At 31.7% G+C, this 24607-nt stretch overlaps 2 protein-coding genes across 5 annotated transcripts in view; one reads left to right on the top strand and one right to left on the bottom strand.

Moving 5' to 3' along the window:
• The window catches only part of mRpL48 (mitochondrial ribosomal protein L48), a 45585-nt gene extending 27418 nt beyond the window's left edge, over positions 1–18167 (top strand). For both annotated transcript variants that reach the window (XM_035371776.2, XM_035371777.2), the window contains 2 exons: positions 6023–6125; positions 17817–18167. In XM_035371776.2, the coding sequence (XP_035227667.1) occupies positions 6023–6125; positions 17817–18020 (307 nt within the window). In that variant the 3' untranslated portion in view covers positions 18021–18167. The remainder of the gene's footprint in view (positions 1–6022; positions 6126–17816) is intronic.
• A 1913-nt stretch (positions 18168–20080) lies between these two features.
• LOC118199905 (cryptochrome-1-like) overlaps positions 20081–24607 on the bottom strand; it is a 38414-nt gene continuing 33887 nt past the window's right edge. For 2 of the 3 annotated variants that reach the window (XM_085816174.1, XM_085816176.1), the window contains one exon: positions 20081–21900. In XM_085816174.1, the coding sequence (XP_085672300.1) occupies positions 21799–21900 (102 nt within the window). In that variant the 3' untranslated portion in view covers positions 20081–21798. Of the gene's footprint in view, positions 24492–24607 lie in introns of all 3 variants that reach the window. The other variant, XM_085816175.1, reaches the window with a different exon arrangement.

Raw genomic sequence — 24607 nt, 5'->3', positions numbered from 1 at the left:
CTTGCTGAGGCAGGTAACACCCAGAAGCCATGAGATTCTGGAACTTGGCAATCCAAGTTTCAACTGCCTTAGCTTCCGAACTCATAGCCTCTTTGTACTTCATAAGACTTTTAAAGTTTTCGAATCATCTGCTACGTGCCTTGAAGTTGGACACTCAGTAGACAAAGCGTGTATGCGTCACTCATATTGGAAGATGTTAATAAGTTAAAATCCATTAAAATTTTTTGCTTATATTGTAAAGCACTCATAAACCAAGTGAGCATTGACAGGTTCGTAGCGGTCCTTATAAGTGCTTATAAGTCCTTATATTTGAAAATAAAATATAAAGGCCCTTATAGGTGCTTACTTTTTCTTTAAAGCCCTTAAATTTTGTTTTCAGTGTTTTATTATTATTATTATTATTATTATTATTATTATTTTTTTATTTATTTTTATTTTTATATATATATATATGAATGCGCTATATTTCCCCGTTCCAAAGCGGAAACTAAATAAACAACTTTTCTTCCTAATATGGAATGTCAGATGGTGAATCATACTTCCGGAAATAGCTTTTCCCCCTTTCTCTGCATTAACACAACACCACCTTTGGTGTGCACGAAGAGTACAGACAGGTGCCCGTCGTTCTATTGGTCAAAGAATTGCGAAAGCAGTAGAAAATTCCGGTACATTCGGCATTCTTTTCCTCCCACCCAAATACTACACACGCTTGAATTTCTATCAAGATCTTAATAATTTGCATTCTCGTTCCGCTTGGTCAGTTCATATTCGTGTTTATTATGATCGTTGATCGTTATGCTTATATTATGAGCATATGTATGAATGTTTATAATAACATAGTTGCAGTAACTGCTGAAGTATAGTAAACTTCCAAAAATGGTTGTGTTTTAACACAGATTAGCTTTCTAAGGAATAATATTCGGAATGGCTTAAATAAAGGGAAAGTAACCGAATAGTCAAAATAATTTCATTTTTTTGGCCAATACATTATACAGTATGAAGGTTGGGAGGTCTCCCCTTTCTCTGCAAAATCTTGAATATTGAAACTGTTACAGTTCGCTGGAAAACAGCAACGGACCTCTTTTTTTTTTTTTTTTTTTTCAATCTGGATTGAATAGGACTAAAAGTTCTGCGGTCTACCAACCCAAGCGAAGAATGATTCTATTCCGTAAATTTAACGCCGTCTGTTCAAAATTAGAATGGAAAACACCAGTTATTTAGTTCTTTATTCTCCCAATACCAGCAGTTGTTGATTCCGATTGTGTAATATCACGTAGGGAAGAATTACGGCACACGTATTGAGCAATAACGTTTGCGATATTTTGCAGAGATAATTAGTTTTGATGTTTGGTCCGAGATTTGTTTATGAGCACTTAAAAGAGTTTTACTGTGCTTGCTAAGCAGAATATTTTTCAGTTCCATTGGTTTATTTTTGTATGATGCACATATCAAAATGTCAAAAGCATTAATTTAGTGGAAAAATCTAAAGAGCGGCTACAGTCTACCCCTCCCCCCCCCCCTCCGCTCCTCTTTTTCAAGTTACACTCGACTGTCCGAATATTCGCCAATTTCCAAGTATGCAGGTTAGTTAAGCTTTTACTGTTAAAGGATGACTGCATGAAGCAAATTTCTGTCTTCTGATTTCAGAAATGTTCCTCTTTTTTACTTACATTACTTTGCTTGCAATATCTGTTAAGGGAAAACTGATATACAATGAAAATTTAGAAAATGTTCAGATTTTAGATTTAAATTATTTAAATATCAATATGAGTGGAAAAATAAATTGTACTTATTATTAGGTTCCAAGCGAATACAATAAATATGCCTTATTATTATTTATTTTCTCTATTTTGAACTGAAATTTCATCATTAAATCTTGTAATATAGTTTAGTTCAGCATAGGTTTTTTCTTTTTCTCTCATTATAAACTAGTTCTGTAAATTGAACTGTTATTTAAAATTTAAAAAAAAAAAAAAGTAATTATTTTCCATGGTTGAGGTAATGCTTATTCTCTCTTAATAAATACTGCATTTCTCATATTTTAAATTACAAGTCTAATTTTTAAGGTTATGCAGTTGTGTATAATGTAATTAGACAGGTGCTTATTTTTTTTCTAAAAATGTGCTTGAAAAGTGCTTATAGGTGCTTATTTTTTTAACTAAAATGTGGCTATGAACCCTGTTTTGACAATGTAATGTTTTACTATATTTCTTTTCTTTTCACGTAAAAACATCTAAACGCAGAAATTTTGCAGTGAAAGTAAACTTTATGGTATGAGTTTATAAACAGCTAAGCAGTGGTTTTAATATTGAAATAGTAATAACTTCAAAAAGAAGAAAAAATTCAGTTTTGAGCTTTTCAATATTTCTGTAATTAATTTTAAAAATGAAACTCTTTGTGGTATGATGAGGAATAATTTACTTTTGAGGCTAATTTAGACTAGCAAAAAATGTAAAGTGCCATAAATTTGGGTATTGCAGTAGCATATTTCAAACCTATTAAGGAAGTAAATGTATGCTATATAGCAGCGGTTCTCAACCTTTTGATTAACACATACCATCTAAACAAAAATTAAAAACCTTTAGTACCACCACTACATTTTACAATGATTATTTTTCAATTTCTGAATAGAAATATTAAAAAAAATTTCTGAAAGCTTTGAGATTTTACATTATGCTCAAAGGGGCTTTTTTTTTTAATTTTTTCTGTGTCACCTTTATTTATTAAATATCATATTCTTCACACATAAACCATAAAATTCAATTCAACAGCAATATAAAAAAATATTGAAAAGAGCATATCTTTAGAATTTCTGATTCACAGTGTCGCGCGATGGAGATTATAATTTTTTGTTGTTGTTTGTTTAGTGTTGCCACTGCTCGCTGTGAAATCGTTGAGTTTGTTAATGAAAAATTTGTTAAAGTTGTTCAAAATTTGAAATAAATGATAAAACAAATTCAAAATTACCGTTGTTTTTTCACAGTGCGAGAAAAACTCGCGCATTCAAGCAGATTCTTCATTATTTACTTTCCTTAAATATAATACATGGCGATAATATCTGGTGGCAACAGTTTGAAAAGAGAATTGACGCAAAATGCCATTTTGAAATTAATAGCCCTTCTGGGCTAACGCCCTTTGAATTAAAACATATTTTGCCATTTGCACAACCTATTGGCTCTTTTAATTAAATATGCACACATAAAAATATTAGATTAAAAATTGGTTACCATTTTAATTATCAGAATTTAAGTTAAAATACTTTAATTCTAAAATTAAGTGCGAAACTTGGGCCTGTTTAAGAGAAATCTATTTCTTTATGCCTGGTGTTATTTCACTTAGTTTTAAGCATAAATTAGAAACCAGATTTAATTTTGTTCTGTATTTATTTTTTAAATATAACATTGAAGAACATCCTTGTTCACACATATAGGCTGTAAAAAAAAGGCAATGAAAATTTAATAGCTTTATTTGAAATGCTTCTAAATTCTTTGTTTTGGTTCAGCCAAAAGTTAACGAGAGCATTATTTTTTAAATCTTCAGTTAGATTTCGATCACAGGATATTTCTATCAATTGTTCTTTTTCTTCGCAAGATAAAATTTCAGGTACATTTGGAAAAATGGATTTCTAATCCAATTTTCTTTTTCATAATCCTCAGGAAAATACATGTTGAATTTTTTTATCAGTAAAAAAATAGTAATTTTCAACTGTCGGATGCTAATTCTTCTTTTATTATTGAAACTGTTTTTGGTTAGAAAACTTTCTAAAAGTGGTTAAAAAGTTTAAAATGTTATTATCCAGGCCTTTGACAATTAGAACGAGTTTTTTTATCATTGCATTCATTTTACCTCTAATGGTAAACAAATTAACACTCTTCCTTGTAATCATAAATTTAATTCATTTAACTTTCCAAAAATATCAGCTAAATATGCTAAATGCGCCAACAATAATTCACTAAATAAACATTTTTGCAATTCAAATTTTGAATCAGAGAGGAAAATTTGACTTTCTGATTCAAGTTCAAAAAGACGATTTAAAACTTTTCCTCTTTATAACCACCTTACTTCAGAATGTAACAGAAGCGCACTACTCATGTCTTGGCATAAAATTGTAAATATTCTTGAATTTAAAGCTTGGCTTTTAATAAAATTAACAATTTTCATAGCTTCGTTTAAAATGATTTTCAGGCTTTCAGGGATTGTTTTGGCTACTAAAGCTTCACGATGTATGGAGCAGTGAGTAAATTTAGTTACAGGTGTGACTTTCTTTGTTTAAGGAATCATTCGGGAATATTTTTCCTGTTAAAGGCCCGAGCTCCGTCACTGCATACAGCAAAGCACTTATTCCAAGGAATATTATTCTCAGACATAAAATTGTCAATTACTTTGAAAATTTCACTTGCAGTTACTCTATCATGAAGAGATTCACAAAATAAATAGTCTTCAGCAATTCATTTATCTTCTGTGAAACGTATATAAACTAATAATTGAACAAAGTTCATTATAGCAGTACTTTCATCCAATTCCAAGGCAAAATACTCACTGTGTTTTATTTTTTGAAGTGTCTCTTTTATGGAATCTGTCATTTCATGAATTCATCGACTTACTGTATCATATGATAACAGAGTATTATTAAATTCATTAACTGCTTTTTCATTGAATAATGTTAAAACGTTATCTTTAGGTGCTTCTTAGGCTTACCAAGTAAGGTTTTGTTACTTTTTCACTTGAAATAACAAAACCTTTCATTACTTTCATAACTATTTCTTAAATCCGATAATTTCCACTTAAAATATTCTTCAGATTTATTCTTTAAATTGGCATGCTTAGATTCAAGATGTCTTTTAAAAAATGATGGTTTCTCACTCTGATTGGATAAGAGTTCACTGTAAACAACACATTGAGGTCGAGGGCCATTTCATCTCCATTCCAAGTAAATCCAAATGATAAATAACTTTCATTATATTTTCTAGAAACAACTTTTCTTTTCTTATCAATATTCTTAGGGCTAATAGGTTGTCCTGGATCCATCAGGCTGTGAATCATCACTTTTCCACTTAATCAATCCTAGCCATTTTTCCATTTTGAAAATCTAGGTTTTTGTTAAATTATTTTTTTCACAAATATTTAAATGCACAATATATTACAAGTTCTTCAAAAACAGACGATGATATTCTCAAATCACGTAGAAAAGTAAGGAATACAAAGCAACAGGAAGAGAAAATACCTGATGGTGAAGACTGCAAACCGATGGGGGGGAAAAAAAAAAAAAAAGATTCTTATTGAAAATGGAGCAGTTTGAGCCCAGAAATGGCGACATATAGTGCTGACATGCTAATAAATCGATAAACTCTAAGACAACGAGATACTATCATCTTTTTTACAAGAACTTATTTTTATTTCCTATTAAATACAGCATCCATTTCTATCACTTCTTTTAAAAATATGATTTATGGCAAATTTTTTTATGTCTACAGCTAAGAGAATATCTGTTAAGCTTGCAACATGGAAGAACCACGAAAACTGCCATGCAGACAGATCGTTCACTTATAAGCAGCTATTGGCCTTGAACAAAGTTCAGATCGAAAAAATTATGAATTAGGTTTTAATTTTTGAATTTAATAGTGAAAAATGCGTTGCTTCTTTGCATACCACCTATTTTTTCTTGCGTACCACCAGTTGAGAACCCCTGCTATATAGGAAGAAATAGAACTACAATATAATTCTAGATCTTTGTTTTAATTTTACAATTTCTTTTTCCAGATTAGAGTGTTATTGGATTTTTTAATTTGATTGTTTTTGAATTATTATCAATTGTATAAGTAATTTAAATTAAAAAAAGCCTTTTTTTTAAAAGTAAAATGTAAGTTATATTTAAAATTAATCGATAGAGTTTAATTACAGAAGAAGTTATTTGATTTTCTGAGAAGAAATAATAAAAATTGAGTATTTCCTTTTTAAAAAATATTAATCAGTAAATATATTACTTATTTTTAATGTTAAACTTGGATTCCCCCCCCAACAGATGGGCAACACCTCATCAAGCTTGGAAAGTCACAAATCATGAACCTGGTACAACAAAAGTGACTGCAGAGTATACGCTGAACACATATGAAAGAAATATCCAGGTAATTTTTCATTGAAGAAATGTTTAATTTTAAAAAGTACTGACATCACATATGATGAAAAAATCTGAATTTTATTTTAAACTTAATATTTTTTTCAAATTATTTTAAACTCAATCAGTTTTAAAATAAACTCTTATTATAATTGACAATGATATGTTTGCAATGTTGAGTATAATATATGCAATTTTTAAGTACATTTGTATTGTGTATAAATTATTGATATCCATTTAACCATAAAAAAAAACTTTGGCCTGTCAAATGATAGGCAAGTTTTGCATGTTGGAAAGCATTCTATGCTTAAGCTAGTGAAAAAACCAGCATTTATACTTTAGAAAACATGCTGCTATTGATAAATTAACACTTTGATTTTATTGAGCTTTAATATTTGTCATTTAATATTTTGTATTTATAAACTTTTTTTTCTTACATGACATAAGTCATCTTAATTTTTAGACAAGTTCTCCCTTCCCTGAAAAACTGTGGATTATATATTTATGAATTTTTTGGTTAGTTTCTATTCAAAGCAATGAATACCACTATGCAGTATTTGTGGAATGTCTATATTTGTGTATACTTATTTACTGTGTACAATGTAAATAAATTATATATTTATATGGAGTGAAAAATTTTGTAAGCATGTTAAAAGCTTGAGCTTATAAAGAGTTGAGAAAATGGAAATTAGCCATGATTATAATTAGCAAGCATTCAAAATAACAAATAGTAAAAGAAATTGAAAATTAAAATTACTGAGGATGCTAATGGCAATGAAAACAAAGCAAAGAACCACACTGAAGAAAAGATCTGTAAATGCAGTAAAACTGCAATAAATTAAAGAAAGTAGCAATGTCCCAAGGTGACCTTTTCTTTTTCATTTTCTCAATTTAAATACCAAGTGTGAAAAATTTCAGTTTTCAGATTTCAACCAAAATACTCATTTTGACCGTTCCTGAATCCATTTTAACTATTTTTTTGCTTGATGTCTGCGCATACAAGCAGAATAAAGCACTCTTTATTTCAAAGTGGATTCAGGATGGATGTTTTCATGATGTCTGTATGTGTGAATGTATCTTGCATAATCCACAAATGATTAGCCATAGAGAACATTGAAATTTTATATATGGTATTGCTATAACCTGTAGTTGTGCATTTCTATTTTTTATTGCAATTGGCAGTATCAAACGTAGTATATATATTTAATGCAAAATAAAATAAACCATATGTTTTAAACCACATGCAAAAATAGTGCAAAAATAAATTGGTTGAATTGGTGAATAAATAGTGCAAAAAAACTGCAAAATTAAAGCATCAAAAACATAGAAAAATTTTAAAAGATTGCAATATAATAGACAAATTAAAAAAAGATTTCAATATAATAGATAAATTTTAAAAAATTGAGTAGATAAGAGTCCAAAACAAAATAATGGCATAAATCATAAACAAGCAAAAAAGCTTTTTTTTTTTTTTTTTTTTTGAGTGGACATTGACTTGTTTAGATTATGAATCCCAGAAAGAACATTTATATATATACAGTATAAAGTCTTTAATCCGGACGTCCATAATCCGGAACTCAAAGCTACAAACTTTCTGCGCATGCGTAAACGCATAATGTGTTTACTTAATGACTTTAAAATGTCCAGGCAGAAGTGACTGAAAAAAGCTCTAACAACAGGTAGAGCAGGATAAAGTGTAGTTCAAATCATATGATAAAAGGAGATGTCTTTTAAAAAACTTATGAGGCTGATGTGAGGGTTTCTTCCAATGAGATCTGTTAAGTTAACATTCGTAGAGTTAAAATAAAATTCACGTTTCTGACTAAAAGCAGAACAGCAGGTTAAAATATGATTGACTGAAATAGGAACGTTGTAAGTGCCACAAATAGGCTCATTATCTCCTTTCAAAAGGTACTGATGTGTCAGTCTGCAATGACCAATTCGTAAGCGAGTCAGTAGTACATCCTCCTTTCGATTCCCTCACGACTCTCAGTACTCCAAATTGGGTTTTACCTGCCTTAATTTGTTCAGAGTTTGCCATTCCCAGAATTCTTGCCACTTGAACAAGACCTTTGTTCTAATGTAATTCCGTATGTCTGTAAAAGGGACATCGTTTTCTGAGGTAATATCAGCAGATTTTGCTGCAATATCGGCGAGTTCATTGCCTTTGATGCCAGCATGTTCAGGCACCCAGCAGTACGCGATATAATAACCTGCATTTCTCAAATGGTGGTGTGCCTTTAAAATTTCTAAGACCAAAGGGTGGCTGGTATTTTTATTTATTGATTCAAGAGCACTCAGAGAGTCAGAGTAGATAATGAACTTTTTGCTATTCTGCCTAGAAATAAAGATTAAGGCTTTCAAAATGGGAAACGTTTCCGCAGTAAAGACAGATGCAGCCTTATGAAGTTTACTACTCTTTATTTCTTTATCACAAACAAAAGCTACCCCGACGTGGTCATGATTCTTTGAGCCATCAGTAAAAATTGCTTTGTAGTTAGAATAACTGCTTCTGTGCTCTTGGAAAATTTGTTGGTAATGGATATCATTGGTACTGCTCTTCTTTAGTTCTCCAAAAATGTTAAGTAGGTGAATGTTCACTTCTTGCCAGGGAGCAGTACCGAAAAGGTCAAAGCTTTTGGGATGCAGATCATTTAGCTTAAATTCTTCAATCAGTGAGTGAATGCGAAGATCAAAAGGTGGGATACATGAAGGACGGGCATGGTGAAGATGTCCGACTCATGACATCTGATGTACTGATCAGATGTCATGAGTCGGACAGGATGTTCGGCCTGTGACATTACTTTATAATGAAGATCAATTGATAACTGCTTGCGTCTGAATTCCAAAGAAGGTTCAAAAACAGATGACATATAAACTTTGGACTGGAGATGTTCTGAAGGCTCCAGAGCAAATCCGTAGCGCTTGATGGTGGACTGGATCCATTTTCAGGAGCACAGAAGGTCATGCTGATCCGTAGATAACACAGCCATAGTCAAGTTTGGAACGGATTAAAGCTCTATAAATGTGGAGCATAGAACAACATTCTGCTCCCCATGAGGTATTGGCCAGGACTTTCAGTATGTTGAGAGCTTTAGCACATTTTTTCTTTAGATTTAGGATACGCGGAAAGAAAGTGAGCTTTCTATCAAATATAACTCCTAAGAATTTTGCTTCTGGCTCAACACGGATCAAAGAGCCGTGAAGATGCAGCTCTGGATCAGGATGTAGATTTGTTTTACGACAGAAGTGCACGCAGACTGTCTTCTGGCTAGAAAATTTAAAACCATTGTTGTTGGACCACTTTATGATTCTATTAACAGCAATTTGTAGTTGTCTCTCAATGTATCTCATATCTTGACCTTTACAATAGATCATCAACATACAGGGAACCGTGCACTGTGGAAGGAAGTTCTCTTAAAATGGAATTAATTTTCAGGCTGAAAAGAGTGACAGTGAGCACTTAACCTTGTGGTACACCTTCTTGTTGTACAAATACTTGAGAGAGCAATGACCCAATCTTGACTTGGAAAGTGCGGTCTTTCAAAAAGTTTTGAATAAAGATGGGTAGATTACCTTGCAATCCAGTGCTGTAAAGGTCATGAAGAGTTCCATGCCGCCAAGTTCTATCATACGCCTTTTCCATGTCAAAGAAGATTGAAACCACATGATTTCTTTTCACAAATGCATTGCGTACTGCGGTTTCTAAAAACAGGGCATTATCAAGTGAAGATCTTCCCTTATGGAAACCACTTTGATAAGGCGATAGGCAATGATTAGTCTCCAGATAATAGGTGAGACGGTGATTTACCATTTTTTCCATGATCTTGCAAAGGCAGCTAGTGAGCGCGATGGGGCGATAATTTAAAGGATTTTTTGGGTCCTTGCCGGGTTTTACTATAGGGGTAACAAAGGCCCTGCATCAAGCAGTAGGAAAAATTTGTTCCTTCCATATCTTATTATAAAGAGCAAGAAAGACCACTAGAGATTCATAGGGCTGGTACTTTATCATCAAATAACTTATGCCATCAGGACCAGGGCAAGTCCTATCAGTGCGAGATATTACATTCTTAATTCAAACATGATGAGATCTTTATTATTCTGCATTAGGATTTGAAAAGTCGATTTGAATCCTTTCCAAGCACATCTTTGTGGGCAGAAATTCTTTTGAGTAATTGCTAGTGCCAGATACAGCAGCAAATGTATCACCTAAAGCATCCGCTATTTCTTCTCTAGTGCTAATCAACTTTCTTTTTCTAGAACAGAAAAGGAATAATCATTCTAGAGTCCAGAGGCTTTGCGGACTCTTTCCCAAACCTGTTTGCTAGACATTGAGGAGGTAATAGTGGACACGTAGGCAGCCAATGATTTTCTCAGACTTTGCCACCTCACTTTTCTTGCATTTGCCTTAGCTTTTTTAAAGGCAAGAAGATTTTCCTGTATTGGATAACTGCGAAAGATATGCCAAGCTTTCTTTTGCTCTCTCGAAGTTTTATGACAATCATTGCTCCACCAGGGTTTAGGGAACTTTGTGGAGGTCTTCGGAATACAGAGTTCAGCAGCTTGTACAATAGTATCAGAGATCATTTTTACTGCAGTATTAATGTCCACATCGTTGACCATTTCTTAAGTCAGCACAGCACAAGATTCAAAAAGATCCCAATCAGCTTTATCGTAAAGTAAGCGTGGTTGTCTTGAGATCTTTGAATTCCCTGTAATATTTACAATGACTGGGAAGTGGTCACTGTCGTAGAGATTCTCCCCTACACTGAAAGAGCAGACAGGTAGTAGAGATGGAGAACAAAAAAACAGATCAATTGCACGAAAGGTTCTAGTCAACTGATGAAAATAAGTGTATTCTCCATTATTTTAAGGAGACAAATAGAGTGATCTTTCATTAATTGTTTGATCTGCCGGCCCCTTGAATTAGTGTCCCTACTTCCCCATAATGTACTATGCGCATTGAAGTCACCTAAAAGCAATAAAGGTTCTGGGAGCTGCTCTATTATTCTGTCCAACTCTCGCTGATCAATATGCTCCTGTGGGGGTAAATAAATGGTGCATACAGAGATTGAAAAGCGTAAATTAATCTGAACTGCCACAGCTTGAAGAGAGGTCGTCAAAGGGAGAGCAATGTAAGAGTGATTGTGGGAGGTGATAAGGCCCACACCACCACAGGTACAATCCCCAGATGGGTTGTCCTTTCTTACTGTTGTATATCTCCGTATCTGCTTGGTTTTAACAAGGTCTCCTGAAGCACAAGGCAGGCAGGTTGATACATGTTTATAAAATCCTTGGTGTTATCCAGGTTTTGACAAAAACCGCGGCAATTCCAAGAAATAAATGTACCCATTATTGATGCTTGTTTTGGCGAGTGGTGTTTTGACTTTCGAGGCAAAAGGTGCTTCGGAAGGGATAACCCTTCTTCAACGTCCATTTCGCCTGAGTCATCTAAGTGTCCTGAACTCATGCTTGCGATGGAACTTTGACTGGGGATTCTGGGTTTTTGTTTATTTTTCTCTTTGATACCATCTCTATGCTTGTTCTGTTGGACATCCTGTTTTCCTTTGGGCGCTGTCACTAGCATACTACTTTCAACATCAGGTTTTTTCCCTGATTTTTGGTTTCTAGGATCTTCTGTGGTGGCTACTTCTTTTTTCTGTGCAGTTATTGTGGTTTGCGTTGATACTGATCTGAATGATTTTGTTGTGTATGCATAAGATTTATTAAGTCTTGGCTGATTAGAGAGAACAAGTCTTTTGGCTTCTGCAAATGATATCTTTTGTGTAACTTTAATGTTTTGAATTTGTTTTTCTGTCTGCCATTTCGGACATGATTTTGAAACAGCTGGATGCTCGCCTTTACAGTTCATACACAAGGGGGCAACAGAGCAGCCTTCACCAATGTGGATGGAACATTGAGTGCACGTGAGGCTGCCGCGACAAGAGGTCTTTCCATGTCCAAAGCGCTGACATTGAAAGCAACGCATTGGATTCGGTATATATGGCCTGACTGAACAGTTCAGGTATCCAGCTTTGATGTTTTTAGGCAGATTAGGAGACTAGAAGGTAAGTATGACATGTTTAAAGGAAATGAGTTGGCCTTCTTTCCATATTTTGATCCTACGAGCACCACACACGTTTTGATCTGCCAACTCTTTAACAAATTCTTCTTCAGTTACTGACAGTAAGTCTATTTCAGAGATTACTCCTCGTGATGAATTTAGAGTGTTATGTGGCTTAACTACAATGTCTGCTTGTCCTAATTTAGTTAATTTCAAAAGATCATTAGATTGCTTTCCGGACACATTTTCTATCAAAAGGTCTCCAGATCGAAGTCTCTTAATATTTTTCAGTTCTCCTACAGAAGGCAAAAGATGTTTGTTTATTAGAAAGGGTGACATTTTTTTCAATTCTTCAGAGCTGGTTATAATTAAGAAACATGGATAAAGTACATCTGATGCAGTGCTTTCTATGTCACTTCCTCGAAAGTCAAAACTTTTAGTCACAGTTGGAGTATCGGGTACATTGTTGGAGCAGGGAGGTATTATAGTATTCATATTTAAATTGAGAAAGATTCGGGTCCGAACGCTCCACCCACCATGGAGCCCAACAAGGGGACGCAGATTCCTATGCCAGGGCTAGCCGGACCTATACGCAATCTGAAGTCCAACAGTCGCCTTTCCCAAAAGCAGGTACTCCCGAGAGCTTGTCCCCAAACCACTGACACATGGACTAGTGACCAGCCGATTGACACCCGTGAGGACGACAAGGTGCCTCCTATTTAACTGAAGCAGAGGCCAAAGCAGTGTGTTGGGACAGTACCTCGCCCCTCAACTACCAGGACCCTCCTTTCCAGTGACATGGGTCTCCACGCACGGCAAACACGTGGGCGGTTTTCTCGCCACTCGAAGAACTAGGGACAAGGCTGTTCAGTTTCTTATGACGAGCCCGAACCTCGAAAGAGGAAATCACATGGGAGAAGGAAAACGGGAAAAGTTGCAGTGAAGAGGAGAGGAGGCAGAAAGGAGGAGAGATCACTGGGGCTCCAGGATTGTGACACCCGATAACCGAGATGGTAATCCCCTGAAGGATCTTCACCTGCTATGCTTTAGCTGGGCATGTTGGAACGGCCTTCATGCCTAGAGTGGCCCTACCAGGAGCTATGCTCCTAACGTACTTCACCCGTTACGCCCAGTGACACCCCCTCCGCCATGTTGAGGCAGCATAGCAGGATTTGGTGGGGATTTTTTGATTGAAAATGTGCATATTGATAATTTATCTGATATGGCACATTAGGTGAAAAAGAAACTCATTCAAACCACACTATGATCAGACTTTTCGTTACTGTATTGCCAGACAAATATTTATATATTATAAACAAAATATTTGGCTCAGTCCAGTCTCTTACACATATACATTTTTTTTAAATTTTACATCTTATATATCTATCTATCTATCTATATATATATATATATATATATATATATATCATTAATTGGTGTATGAACTTTATAGGCATCATTAACTGAAAATGTTTTGGTAATTTTCATAATTTTTCTTGAATTTCTACATTCTGAAAATTTCCAAACTTTAAAACTCATCCATGTTTATGTTCTTAGAATAACGATGAATACCTGTATATTATTGTCCTCTTCTTTTATCTACATCTCCACTTTTCTTTGTGTTCTAATAGAAACCATATGAGATAGGTTCTTAAAAGACTAGTAGTTATGGAGGTCAGGGATAAAAAGACATATTCAGAACAATTTCATATTTACCTATAAAATAACTGTTAAGTTTAAAAAGTAAACCAAAAATTTAGATACTACTCAAATAGTGCCAAAAAAAATCAAACAGCAAGAGTGAAGTGTCACTATTACACTTATTTCCAGAACTACTCTACCTGACCTCTTAATAAAATGCATGCGCAAACTAAAACATTAAATACAAGTAAGCAAATAATATATATACTTTTGCACCATAAGTGCCAACAGTGCTTTAAACCAGAAGAATTTATTAAACACTAAACCAAAAAAGAAAGTTGAAGGACATGTGGGAAAATCTCCAAAATTGGAATTCATCAGCTTGACCTTGAGAACAATTTTGTATTTATTTGAAATAAGCTTTTTCATAAGTTGAAAGAATCTAGAGTGTGACTAAAAGCAAAAAAGAGAAAAATTTAGACAAGCTTAACTTGATAACAGGAAATGAAAAGTTCAGACTAGCGAACTAATTCCCTAAACACGAAACAACTATGAGGCCTAGAAACTGAATTTAAGTGAATGCTCAGAAATGCACATGCAACCACTAGCACTAAACCATTTAAATGAAATCAAAGGGGGGGAGGAAGAAGAAGACATAATTCACAATTAAACCAATTAAGAAAAATTCTCAGTGGTGTCAAAGAAATAAGCCAAGACTGATCTGAAGCAAGTTAAAAGAAACACTTACACAAATTCTCAAAATAAACAAGAAAGCATTCCAAAATCGCCACAAATTTTGCTGTACGATATAAAATCAGAATTGAGAGCCTCTGAAGATATATGCACTGCAATTATAAAAAGCAGTTTTTAGCACCAACTCACCCAAAACACAAAACACAAATTTTGAAACTCAGATAACATTTTATTATGTAAGAAGAAGTGCATGCACTACAATTATGGGATTCAGTCTTTTGCATAAACATTACACTAGAGACTAAAATTACTGGCAAAGAATAAATACAAAAATTTCACTCTAAAACTATCTGAGGAAGTGTTTTAAAAACTCAAAATCCCCCTCCCCCACAAATACCCAAACTAAATTCTCTTTCCACTAAATCCACGAATAAAATCCAATGCATTATTTTTTGTATTTAAGGAAAATCCACACTGAAACTTGGCTATAAATACGCAAAACGTGTCTATAAATATGCAAAAACAAAAGTATTGAAAAGTCAAAAACTTAATAAAATAAGACAATGCGCAACTTAATTAATTTTTTATGTGAGTTTATTCTAAAACTTCTTCTTCTTCTAAATCTGAAAAACCATAAAATCGAAATTCTCCATAAAATCACTACATAAAATGAAACTCAGTTATTAGCATATATTCTCAAATTCTGCATATATCAAAGATTGTATTTCAATACAAAATTCCCTTTCGAATTAGAACTAAACTTACACCAATGAGTGAAACAGCAATTTAGTTCAAAATTAAGCATATTACACGGTCCACCAATTAATTTCACAACAAAATTGCATGCAAAAAACTTCAAAAGCATACGTAATTCTACGCAAGATCCCAAAAAGTCAACTTTCTTAATTCCTGCAAAACACTAGATTCAAAACTTCTTACTGTTAACCATATTTCTCCGACAGTAATAACTACTCACAAAAGCACTATTATAAAAAAAACTCAGAAAAATAGATAGATCAGCATCTACTAACGTTTCTTTTTTTATCTAATTTTTATTTTATGTTTGCATGTTTTCTTTCAAAGAGGAATGCTCTTTAAGTATTAAAATTAGGGGTCAAGCATCGACCAAATAATTTCCCGAAACATTATGGACAGTTCGTAAGTGAACTTTAAAGACGTGAACAGGTCATAAACAGATTCTTACTTTTCCTAATTAGCATGCCGTGCGATTACCTATTTATATCAAATCAGTTTAAGTCCATTGCTATTTAAGAAAAGTATTTTTCCCCCTCACTTAATGTTATCAAAATTGTCATGAAGAAACATGATCAAATTAAGCGATGCCTATAGTGAATATAAACCGGGAAATAATATAAGTTAGATTTTATATTTTTTATAAAATTTACTTTTTAAACTTAAAACATCACGAGATGAATATTTTAAAAGTCCAATTTAAAGGATTTTTGTTTTTAAGTTTATACCCAATGGCTCTGCTAAGATTTTTGTGGACATGCCAATGCTTCAACTCTCTGCACCTCGTAATTCTTTTTATTTGGTCCTAAAGTTTCCTATTATTTATTATATACTAGCTTATTTAAAACATGTTACTTTTTTACACTCTTTAATAATATCAATATTATCTTAATGCACGGTTTCTCAAATTATGGTATATTAAATTATTTTTGATGGTGCAAATTTTGCATAAAAAAATTTAATGTAGGTGAAAATGGTATCTATTTTAACATTTTGTTTTAATCTTTATTATTCAGATATATATTTTTCTGTTTGGGACATCATTAAAATGTAAAACTTGCAAGGATTTTTTTTTTTTTTTTTTTTAACTTCCTTGAAAATTTAGAAAATAAGCATTAGATGAGAGATCTATTTTCTGTTTCAGATATTATGCTACGTAATACTTCAGTTCAAGATACAGATCAGCTTTTTAAATATTTTATAAGATAAAAATCTCATAAATATGTTCCAAAAAAGATAACTTATGCTGTTTTTGGTTTTAAAAAAAAAAGAGATAAATGTATTCTCAAATCAATAAAATATTTAATGCCTTTCATCACTTCATAAATCTTTGCAAAATAAGCATGATATTAATTAAAAATATAGCAAGTACATGGTTGCAACTTGAACCTGACTTACACTTGAAATTACAGTGAAATAGGTTCATTCATCTCATTAATTCTAATCAATAATTAATCTTCACATTTGCTATTATGTATTGTTGCCCTTTATTTACTTGTAAATATATTTTATTGTAATGTAAAGATTTCATTTATGAATATAAAATAGATATAATTGTATACTTAGCGAATATAAATTTTAAATGTTTTATTCTTTGATTATAAATGCTGCATTTAGGATGCAATGATTTTAAACTGGAAAATGCTTTTATGATAATACATGTATTTTTGATTCTTAGTTATGTGGTTAAAAAGTTTTAGATCCAATGGTAAATTTATTATGAAAACAAATGGTGAAATAAGTAATGTTGCAAATCAGGCTGATGAATGTTCTTTACATACACCTTTTCATCATAGTATAAAGGTAGTAAAATAAAAGGTTCATCATAAGTATAAAGGTGTTTAGAGGTCCCCTGATGAAAATTAAATTTTATCAATGTTGATACAAGCAGGCAGTTTATAATTCTAACAAGCAGGCAGTTTATAATTCTAACATTTAATAATAAGGAGTATTTATGGAATTTATTTTAATGAAGTATAACAATTAATTATTTTGTCCTGTATTACAATTATCTTAGTATTCTGCATGATATAAATGTGATCAGCATTTTCAAGTAAAATTTTAGAAGGCCAATCAATCTGTAACAGATTTCCCCCCTATATCTAGTTAAAATTTCTAACAAACACACATTTAACTTTTTTAGATAAGGAAAGTATTTTTCTTATTGATAACTGTAAAAAGCTCCATCAGTGCATCATTACCAAGTTAAATATATTGCATGATTTTATACTTTCTAAACCTACGTAGTCAGCAACACTTTTCTCATTCATTTGTTTAGCTTAAGTAGTTTGCAATTATGCTTGTACTGAAAATAATCCAGGTTTGCAAGAATATTTTTTAAAAGGTCATTTTTTTCTAATACCATATGTCAATTAAATTTTTAATATGTGCGAAAGTGTATATTTTTATTAGACAGATTGCATATTTTTCTTTCATGTCCACTTGTTTATTGATTTTCAACAGAAGTAATCTTATTTAAGTTGAATATGCATCTAATTTTAAGTTTTTGATTATGTTTTAAACATCAGTATTACATTTTAAATCTTTCAGATAGCTGAACTAGCAGCCTACTCGGCTCCTTTATTTTTTGAAGTTATACAGTCTTCTTTACCAATAGGAGTAACAGTGAGTATTCATCCACATGAAGAAAAACATGATGAAATTCGCTATATTCCAGATTTTGAATTGCTTGCACTTAAAGGTCAATTAAAAGAGTTGACTGATCCTGAAGCAAGTACAAAAATTAAACCTTAACCATGTATTTATGTTTAATTTTGTATCTAAGATTTTACTCAATAATAATGTTAAATGTAAGTTATTAAAACAAATATCTTTATCATTTTAAACTAGTAACATGTTTCAATTGTTGATGTGTATTCTTAATAAATTGACATAAATTTCTTAATGTTTAAGACTGACTAGTATAAATAAAAAATTGACAGGCCATGATGACCTAATTAAAAGCTTAAGTAAAACAAGCCACTTTTCAGATTATTAATGTGAGAAGTACTCGTATGTATCCTGCTATTTCTTTCTGTAAACCTTAGCTTATTGTTGGTCAGTTTTAATGTACTTGAATTCAAGTGTAAATTTATTTTTACTCAATCTCAATTATATTTCAATTTAAGGAATTCCTCCTTGGGGGGGGGGAACAGAGAATTAAGTTTTAAAATATCTGTAGATGTAACGATATGTTTTAAGCAACCAAGTTGGGATTCTAATTCTATTAATGCTAAAATAACACATTCATGATGATAGTAAATTTGAGAGGAATAAAATAATGTCAGAATTTTATCCTTAAGGGTATCTCATAAAGAATGCAACTTTTGAAATACCCATCATTTCTGTTCTATTAAGGTGGCAGCACTGAACGTTGCATGATTTTCATCTGTTATCTTTGCGGTTAATAGTCATGCAGCGCTGAATAACTTAATGCTGTTTACCTCACAGGCAGGAATGGAGTGCTTTATGGTGGAACAGCATGTTGTCAGAATGAAAACTTATTATAAATGTGGTGAATGTTATTCGCAAACTCCGCGAGATGTTTGATCAACGTAATGCAGCACATAAGCTGATTATAATGAGACTGATTGCTAAATTTTAACCTGTTCAGTTGTAGATATTAGCCCTCAGGACGCACGATAGTTAGTCGTTCTGCAGAAAACATCGCCATTGTGAATGATAATGTTGCAAATCCGACACAATCTGTTTCCCCGATGTTTACAATTGAATATTTCCAGAACCAGCATGCAATTAATTCCGAAAGAAGATCTGCACCTTTGGGCCTATAAAATCGTACCAATGCAAGAACTGAAGCCAAATGATCACAAAAAGTGCCAAGCATTTGCCAATTGGATACTTGTGAAACAAAGAGTGGGCAACAGTTTAAGAAAGTGATGTTCAGTGATGATGCACACTTTCCATTCAACAACTTTAGTGAAAAAACAGAATTGCAGAATTTGGGACTCAGAAAACCCTCAAGAAATTATCGAGAAGTCCCACAATGAGTGACTGTGGTGTGGCAATTGGGCTGAGGGAAAAATTGGCCTGCATTTCTTTGTAGATGGGCTGAGGATGTAGTTGGCCTGTACTTCTTTGCCAGAAACATATCAACAGCGAATAGTGAATGCTACTACAGTATGTTATGAGCGTTCTCATGATCTGAACTTATAGTCCGTTGAAAGTATTACAATAATCAAAAACCTATTTTTACTTGTAAAATACCCTCCCAAAAAATTTTTTTTTGATGGATCTTATTCAGATTTAATTTGAAAATCATTCAGATTATCAAGGTAATAGGCAAATTAATCATAAAATTTTTAACTGCACAGGAAAAGCAATACTGTATATATTGAAAATGTAGTTTGAATATGGCAAAGCATGCATGTCCTTGTGAAAAACTTTCTAAGAAAAACTGGTTTATATTCATATTACACATGGGGAAAAGAATGAAAAATACCCATGCAGCCAGCTCATTACCCCAGTCAAAAAAACAGTCTTAACCATTCAGCTGCTGTTATGTATTCTGAAGTTTCATATTCATTTCTGATAGGTATGAAAACAAGTAACTTTCATTTCAAGTGTTTTTAAATGTATCATTGCTAAAAAGTAATTTCTTTATTGCACAAATGCCTTATTATTGCTCAAATATATTGTCGCATAGCTTCTCTTTACCGTGAATAATTTTAATTATTCACAGTAAAGAAAACTATTTAATTACGTAAACCCCTTTTAGTACAGAAAATCTAATTTATATACCTTGTAATGATAAACACATGAAAATAATTTACATTTCTGAAAATAAAAACAACACATAATAAAAAAAAAAATTTATTGTCCAATTTAATATGAGACTGCATAAAACTTTCAGAAATTAAATACACGTGTTTTAAATTAAATAGATTATCCTTATGAGGATGAATATTTATACAACACCAGCATGACCATGTAACATTTAATAACAAATGTACAAAATATTAATGTTTGCTATTAGAGGAAATTCTTGATACACTGCATTTAGATTGTCTAGCTTCAGTTTTAATCTTGAAAAAGTAAGACATATGGAAGTTTTACATTGCATATATATTTAAAAATGACTTTCATTTGGTCTGACATACGGGCAGTCGACAGGAAAACTGTTTTACATGGAAAATGTGACTAACAGAATTTCAGGGAATAAGTTCCTAAATAGGTATATTCATGAAAGATATCTTTTAGAGAAATATATGGGCAGTTTTAATCCCTTTTTATTCATACTCGGTATTGCTTTCTAATTTTAAGCATGGGGCTTGCATTGCATCTGAAACTTTTGAGAAGTTATATACAAAAACTGTACAAAACTTATACATTAATTGGTAATTAGGTCAGTTAAAATTGCAGTTGTTTTATGTGTTAGAAAAACTAGACTGTATGTAATATTAATTATATATTCCATTTAGAAATTTTATATTAAATTTCTTCAATGCATACTTTTAAGAAATGTTTCTTGGAAAATTATGATATGATGTCTTAGATGTTAAACAACTAAAGGAAAGTGAAATCTGTCCATTGCTAATTGCAAAAAGGTGACTCAATTATACATTATGATACTACTATTCCTGGATTTAGTCATATCTACTGATAGGACTGCAGTAACTACTTAAATCATTAACTATTAATTAACATTTAGTCATTAACTACTGATCACTGCCTGTCTTATTAAAAAAGACTGGATTCAATTATAAATTTAAAATTTTTGATTTGAATTTTTCTTCATATAAATTTTCAAAAGTATTTATTTCATTCTAAAAAGAGATTTGAATCACTGATATTGAAAATCCATTTTAAGACTAAAAATCTCTTCAGTAATGTCAAATTTCTAAAACTTTCCTGCAACTAGACACTTCTGCAGAGACAATACAATACAAACAAACTATATAAATGTTTATACATCATATAAAAGATTTTACTTAATTTCAGTCTGCAAATGTAATATTTTTAAAACATATCATATGTAAAACATTCATTATACATGCTGAATAATAAATATGAAAATTATATATCATTAATAAATATAAGAATCGCATGATATTAATTCTTTGTAATGAATTATATACAAAAAGCAATAAAACTAATAAAAATGTTGTGGTGGGAAAATAGATATTATACTAGTCAAAAAGGGAAGATTATCATTAATACAGTTTTTCCTGTGGTTTCTTTAATTTATATCTTTAAAAAATGCTGACATGAAATTTAATGTTGGTATGAAAATTACAATTAACCATTTTGTTAATATTTATAAATTTATCAGACAAATCTGACACAAATAAAGGAAAGCTGTTACAAAAATATATTTTTACAAGACTATAAAAATATTTACATATATACATGTTGTGACAGATTATCACATTTAATGCATGAATAAATAATTCTCTGATGTGACTTTTAACTAAAACTAAAAACATGAAATAAAGTTTTATTTATTCCATAGTGACTTATGATATGTATAAAAGTTTCAATCATTTTGGGTTTTTTTTTTTTTATCAAAGTTTATTCATAGTACAAAAAATTGCTGCTGTGAATCTGTACTTTCAAATGTGAAGTTCTGTTGCAAAACATTGATGGAAGAATGCAGAACCTCCTGGAAACTTGCATTCTTTTCAAAGAAAAAATATTATTAGCTGTATTTGAATACAGTATACACATTAGGCTTATTTACTGAAATCAAATACAACTTTTATATAGCTTACTAATTTTGAAGAAAAATTGTAAGCAATTTTCATAAAGTTATAATAATCATTATTTACAATGTCATATTTATTTAATGGTAAAAAAAGTCTCAAATTATGAAATTAGCATTAAAAGATATTCAATTAAACTCGGAATATGGCTCGATTTCAGTTGTTAGGTTCCATTGAATATCCAATTACAAAAAGATATTGTCATGTTCTAAGTAATCCAAACAATAGAGTTATCGAGCAAACTCTCACTAATATTTTATATTTATTTTACTTATATTTCAGTAACTGAATAATAATGTTTTGTTTTAAATTATTTCTCAGTGCTTCTTAAATTTGAAAACTGGTTAATACTTGAAATGACTTATTTACTGCTCATAAATTTAACATTTCCTGGCAGGTAAGTATATTATTTTTATTTATACAGATGAATCTTGAATAAAGAGGGCTTTCATAGGTACCATTATGTTAAAAAAAATGCATAACTCAATAAACACAGTGTGTGTAATAACTTCAACATGATTTTAACATGTAATTGTACACTTAAAGCTAATCATCAAAATAATTAAGAAAAAACTCAATAAATAACTCAATTTCTGCAATTGACTGCTGCAGTGATGTTATTTTTATAGGACAGGTTGCAGTTACTGTTATAGGACAGGTTGCAGTTACTGAAATTTTCAAAACACGCTTAGCTACACCTCAAATCTTACTCAGTGGTACAAAGAACATTATAAATGCATACACAGTCAAAAGTCGTTAATTCGGACACCCATAATTCGAAATGATCCATAATCTGGACCTCAAAGCTACAAACTTTCTGCGCATGCGTAGCATTGACGCATGCGCGTAAGACCTTTACGGCTGCGAATATGCGTGTGTGCGTGTGCAAAATACGTTTACGTTTGCGCGTTTAAAGTATAACGGACGGTATAAGCTGAGCTAAAATTATCTAATTCAGTTAATGTTGCAGATAGCGTTGTTCCTTAATCTTCGAATTGGATCCGGCTTATTATTTTTTGCAGACTGTTAGAGCAATTTTATAAAAGTAAGTTTGAACTTTCGATTATGTCAAATAGAATTTCCGATATATATTTACTAATATGTAAAGGATCTACAAAGCGAAAGCATGTTTCGAAGTCCATTAAACAAACAGTGGAATTGCTGCAAAAAAAAATGGATAAAGGCATATCCTTCGTTTGTCTAACCATTCCGAAATCTGTTTATCAATTTCACGCTGCTCAGCGGAGCGGGGAAAAACGCCGCGGCGCGCAATGAATTGGAAGTTAATCTGTCAGCACTATCCTTATCTTCAGGGCAGATGTTTTTATTTTATTTGGCTTATAATTCCTTACTAAATGTAGTATTTCATCTCGGTGTACTCCTTCTTTGATATGATTTAAAATCAAATTCCTCGTCATTATAATTCACTTCCGATAGCGAAGAAAGTGACACAGAGTTTATTGAAAACGAAAAAAATTTCTATTGACAAATTAGTCTGTATTCTCGACACAGCAATTATAGGACTTGAACAGCGGAACTTTGTAACTGAACAAGAAATTATGTATGTTTATAGAATTAAAGAGAAAGTATTATCACATAAAAAAACGAAGCAACTTAAGCAACTTACATTGAAAGAAATGTTTAATAAAGTAAACAAATAAATATAAGGCCTTTTTTTTTTTTTTTTTTTTTTTTGTAAATTTTGATACCCTTTAGATCATAATTGTTCTTTATTTCATAAATTAGGGTTTCATATTTTTAATTTTATAATTTCTGCATGCCATCTTACCAGATTTAAATTGATGATCTATAATCCGGAACCGCCGAAGTCCCGACGAGTCCGGATTAACGACTTTTGACTGTAGTTGTAACCTGCACTGGGAAAAATGAAATATATTTCATAATTCAACATGTACCTAAAGGAATAATTTAATAAAAGTAGGTGTCACTTTTGTAAATGATCCTGATGTTAGCTATTTGTGAAGAACTAAGCTACTGCTTTTGTGAAACACCTATACAAGTTAACAATTTATTTTTAAATAATTTTCATATCTTAATTGTAATTCATCTGCAAAAGACATTGCTCTACTTTTAGCACACACTGTATTTATTAAAAAATTTTAGGTGTATGTGGAGCTGCATAGTTCAAACCTACACTGTTCAAGAATCATCTGTATATGTTCGCAAAAAGACATAATTCAAAAGGAGCTGTGCAATACATTCTATCTTTAAAATGACTACAAACTGGAATAAGCTAGAACATCATGAAACATATGTGAAGATAATAATAATGTAACATTTGGTCACAGAATCACTATTCATACTGAATCACTTTGTGTTCGAAAATGGAGCAGAAGGTTGGGTCCAATATATAAACCAATATGAAGATAGAAATGCGTGAAAAGTGAAAGAATTCATGGAATGATATTCAATACACTCAACAATGAGTAATGAGACTGTACAGAATGTACCATAAGTAGCTGCTTACTTATCGTCTTTCTTCCATCTGTAAAATAAATTTACCCTTGATATTAAAAAAAAATTTAGAGATTAATTTCTTTAAATAAAAATAAATAATTTTGTTTTTAACCTGCCGAATTGCATGACTTTTGTTAAATTTAT

The sequence above is a fragment of the Stegodyphus dumicola genome, chromosome 4 (assembly GCF_044657685.1).
Source record: "Stegodyphus dumicola isolate Sdum_Otavi_A_Nest chromosome 4, ASM4465768v1".
Lineage (NCBI taxonomy): Eukaryota > Metazoa > Arthropoda > Arachnida > Araneae > Eresidae > Stegodyphus > Stegodyphus dumicola.
This window is presented reverse-complemented; position numbering and strand designations above follow the sequence as displayed.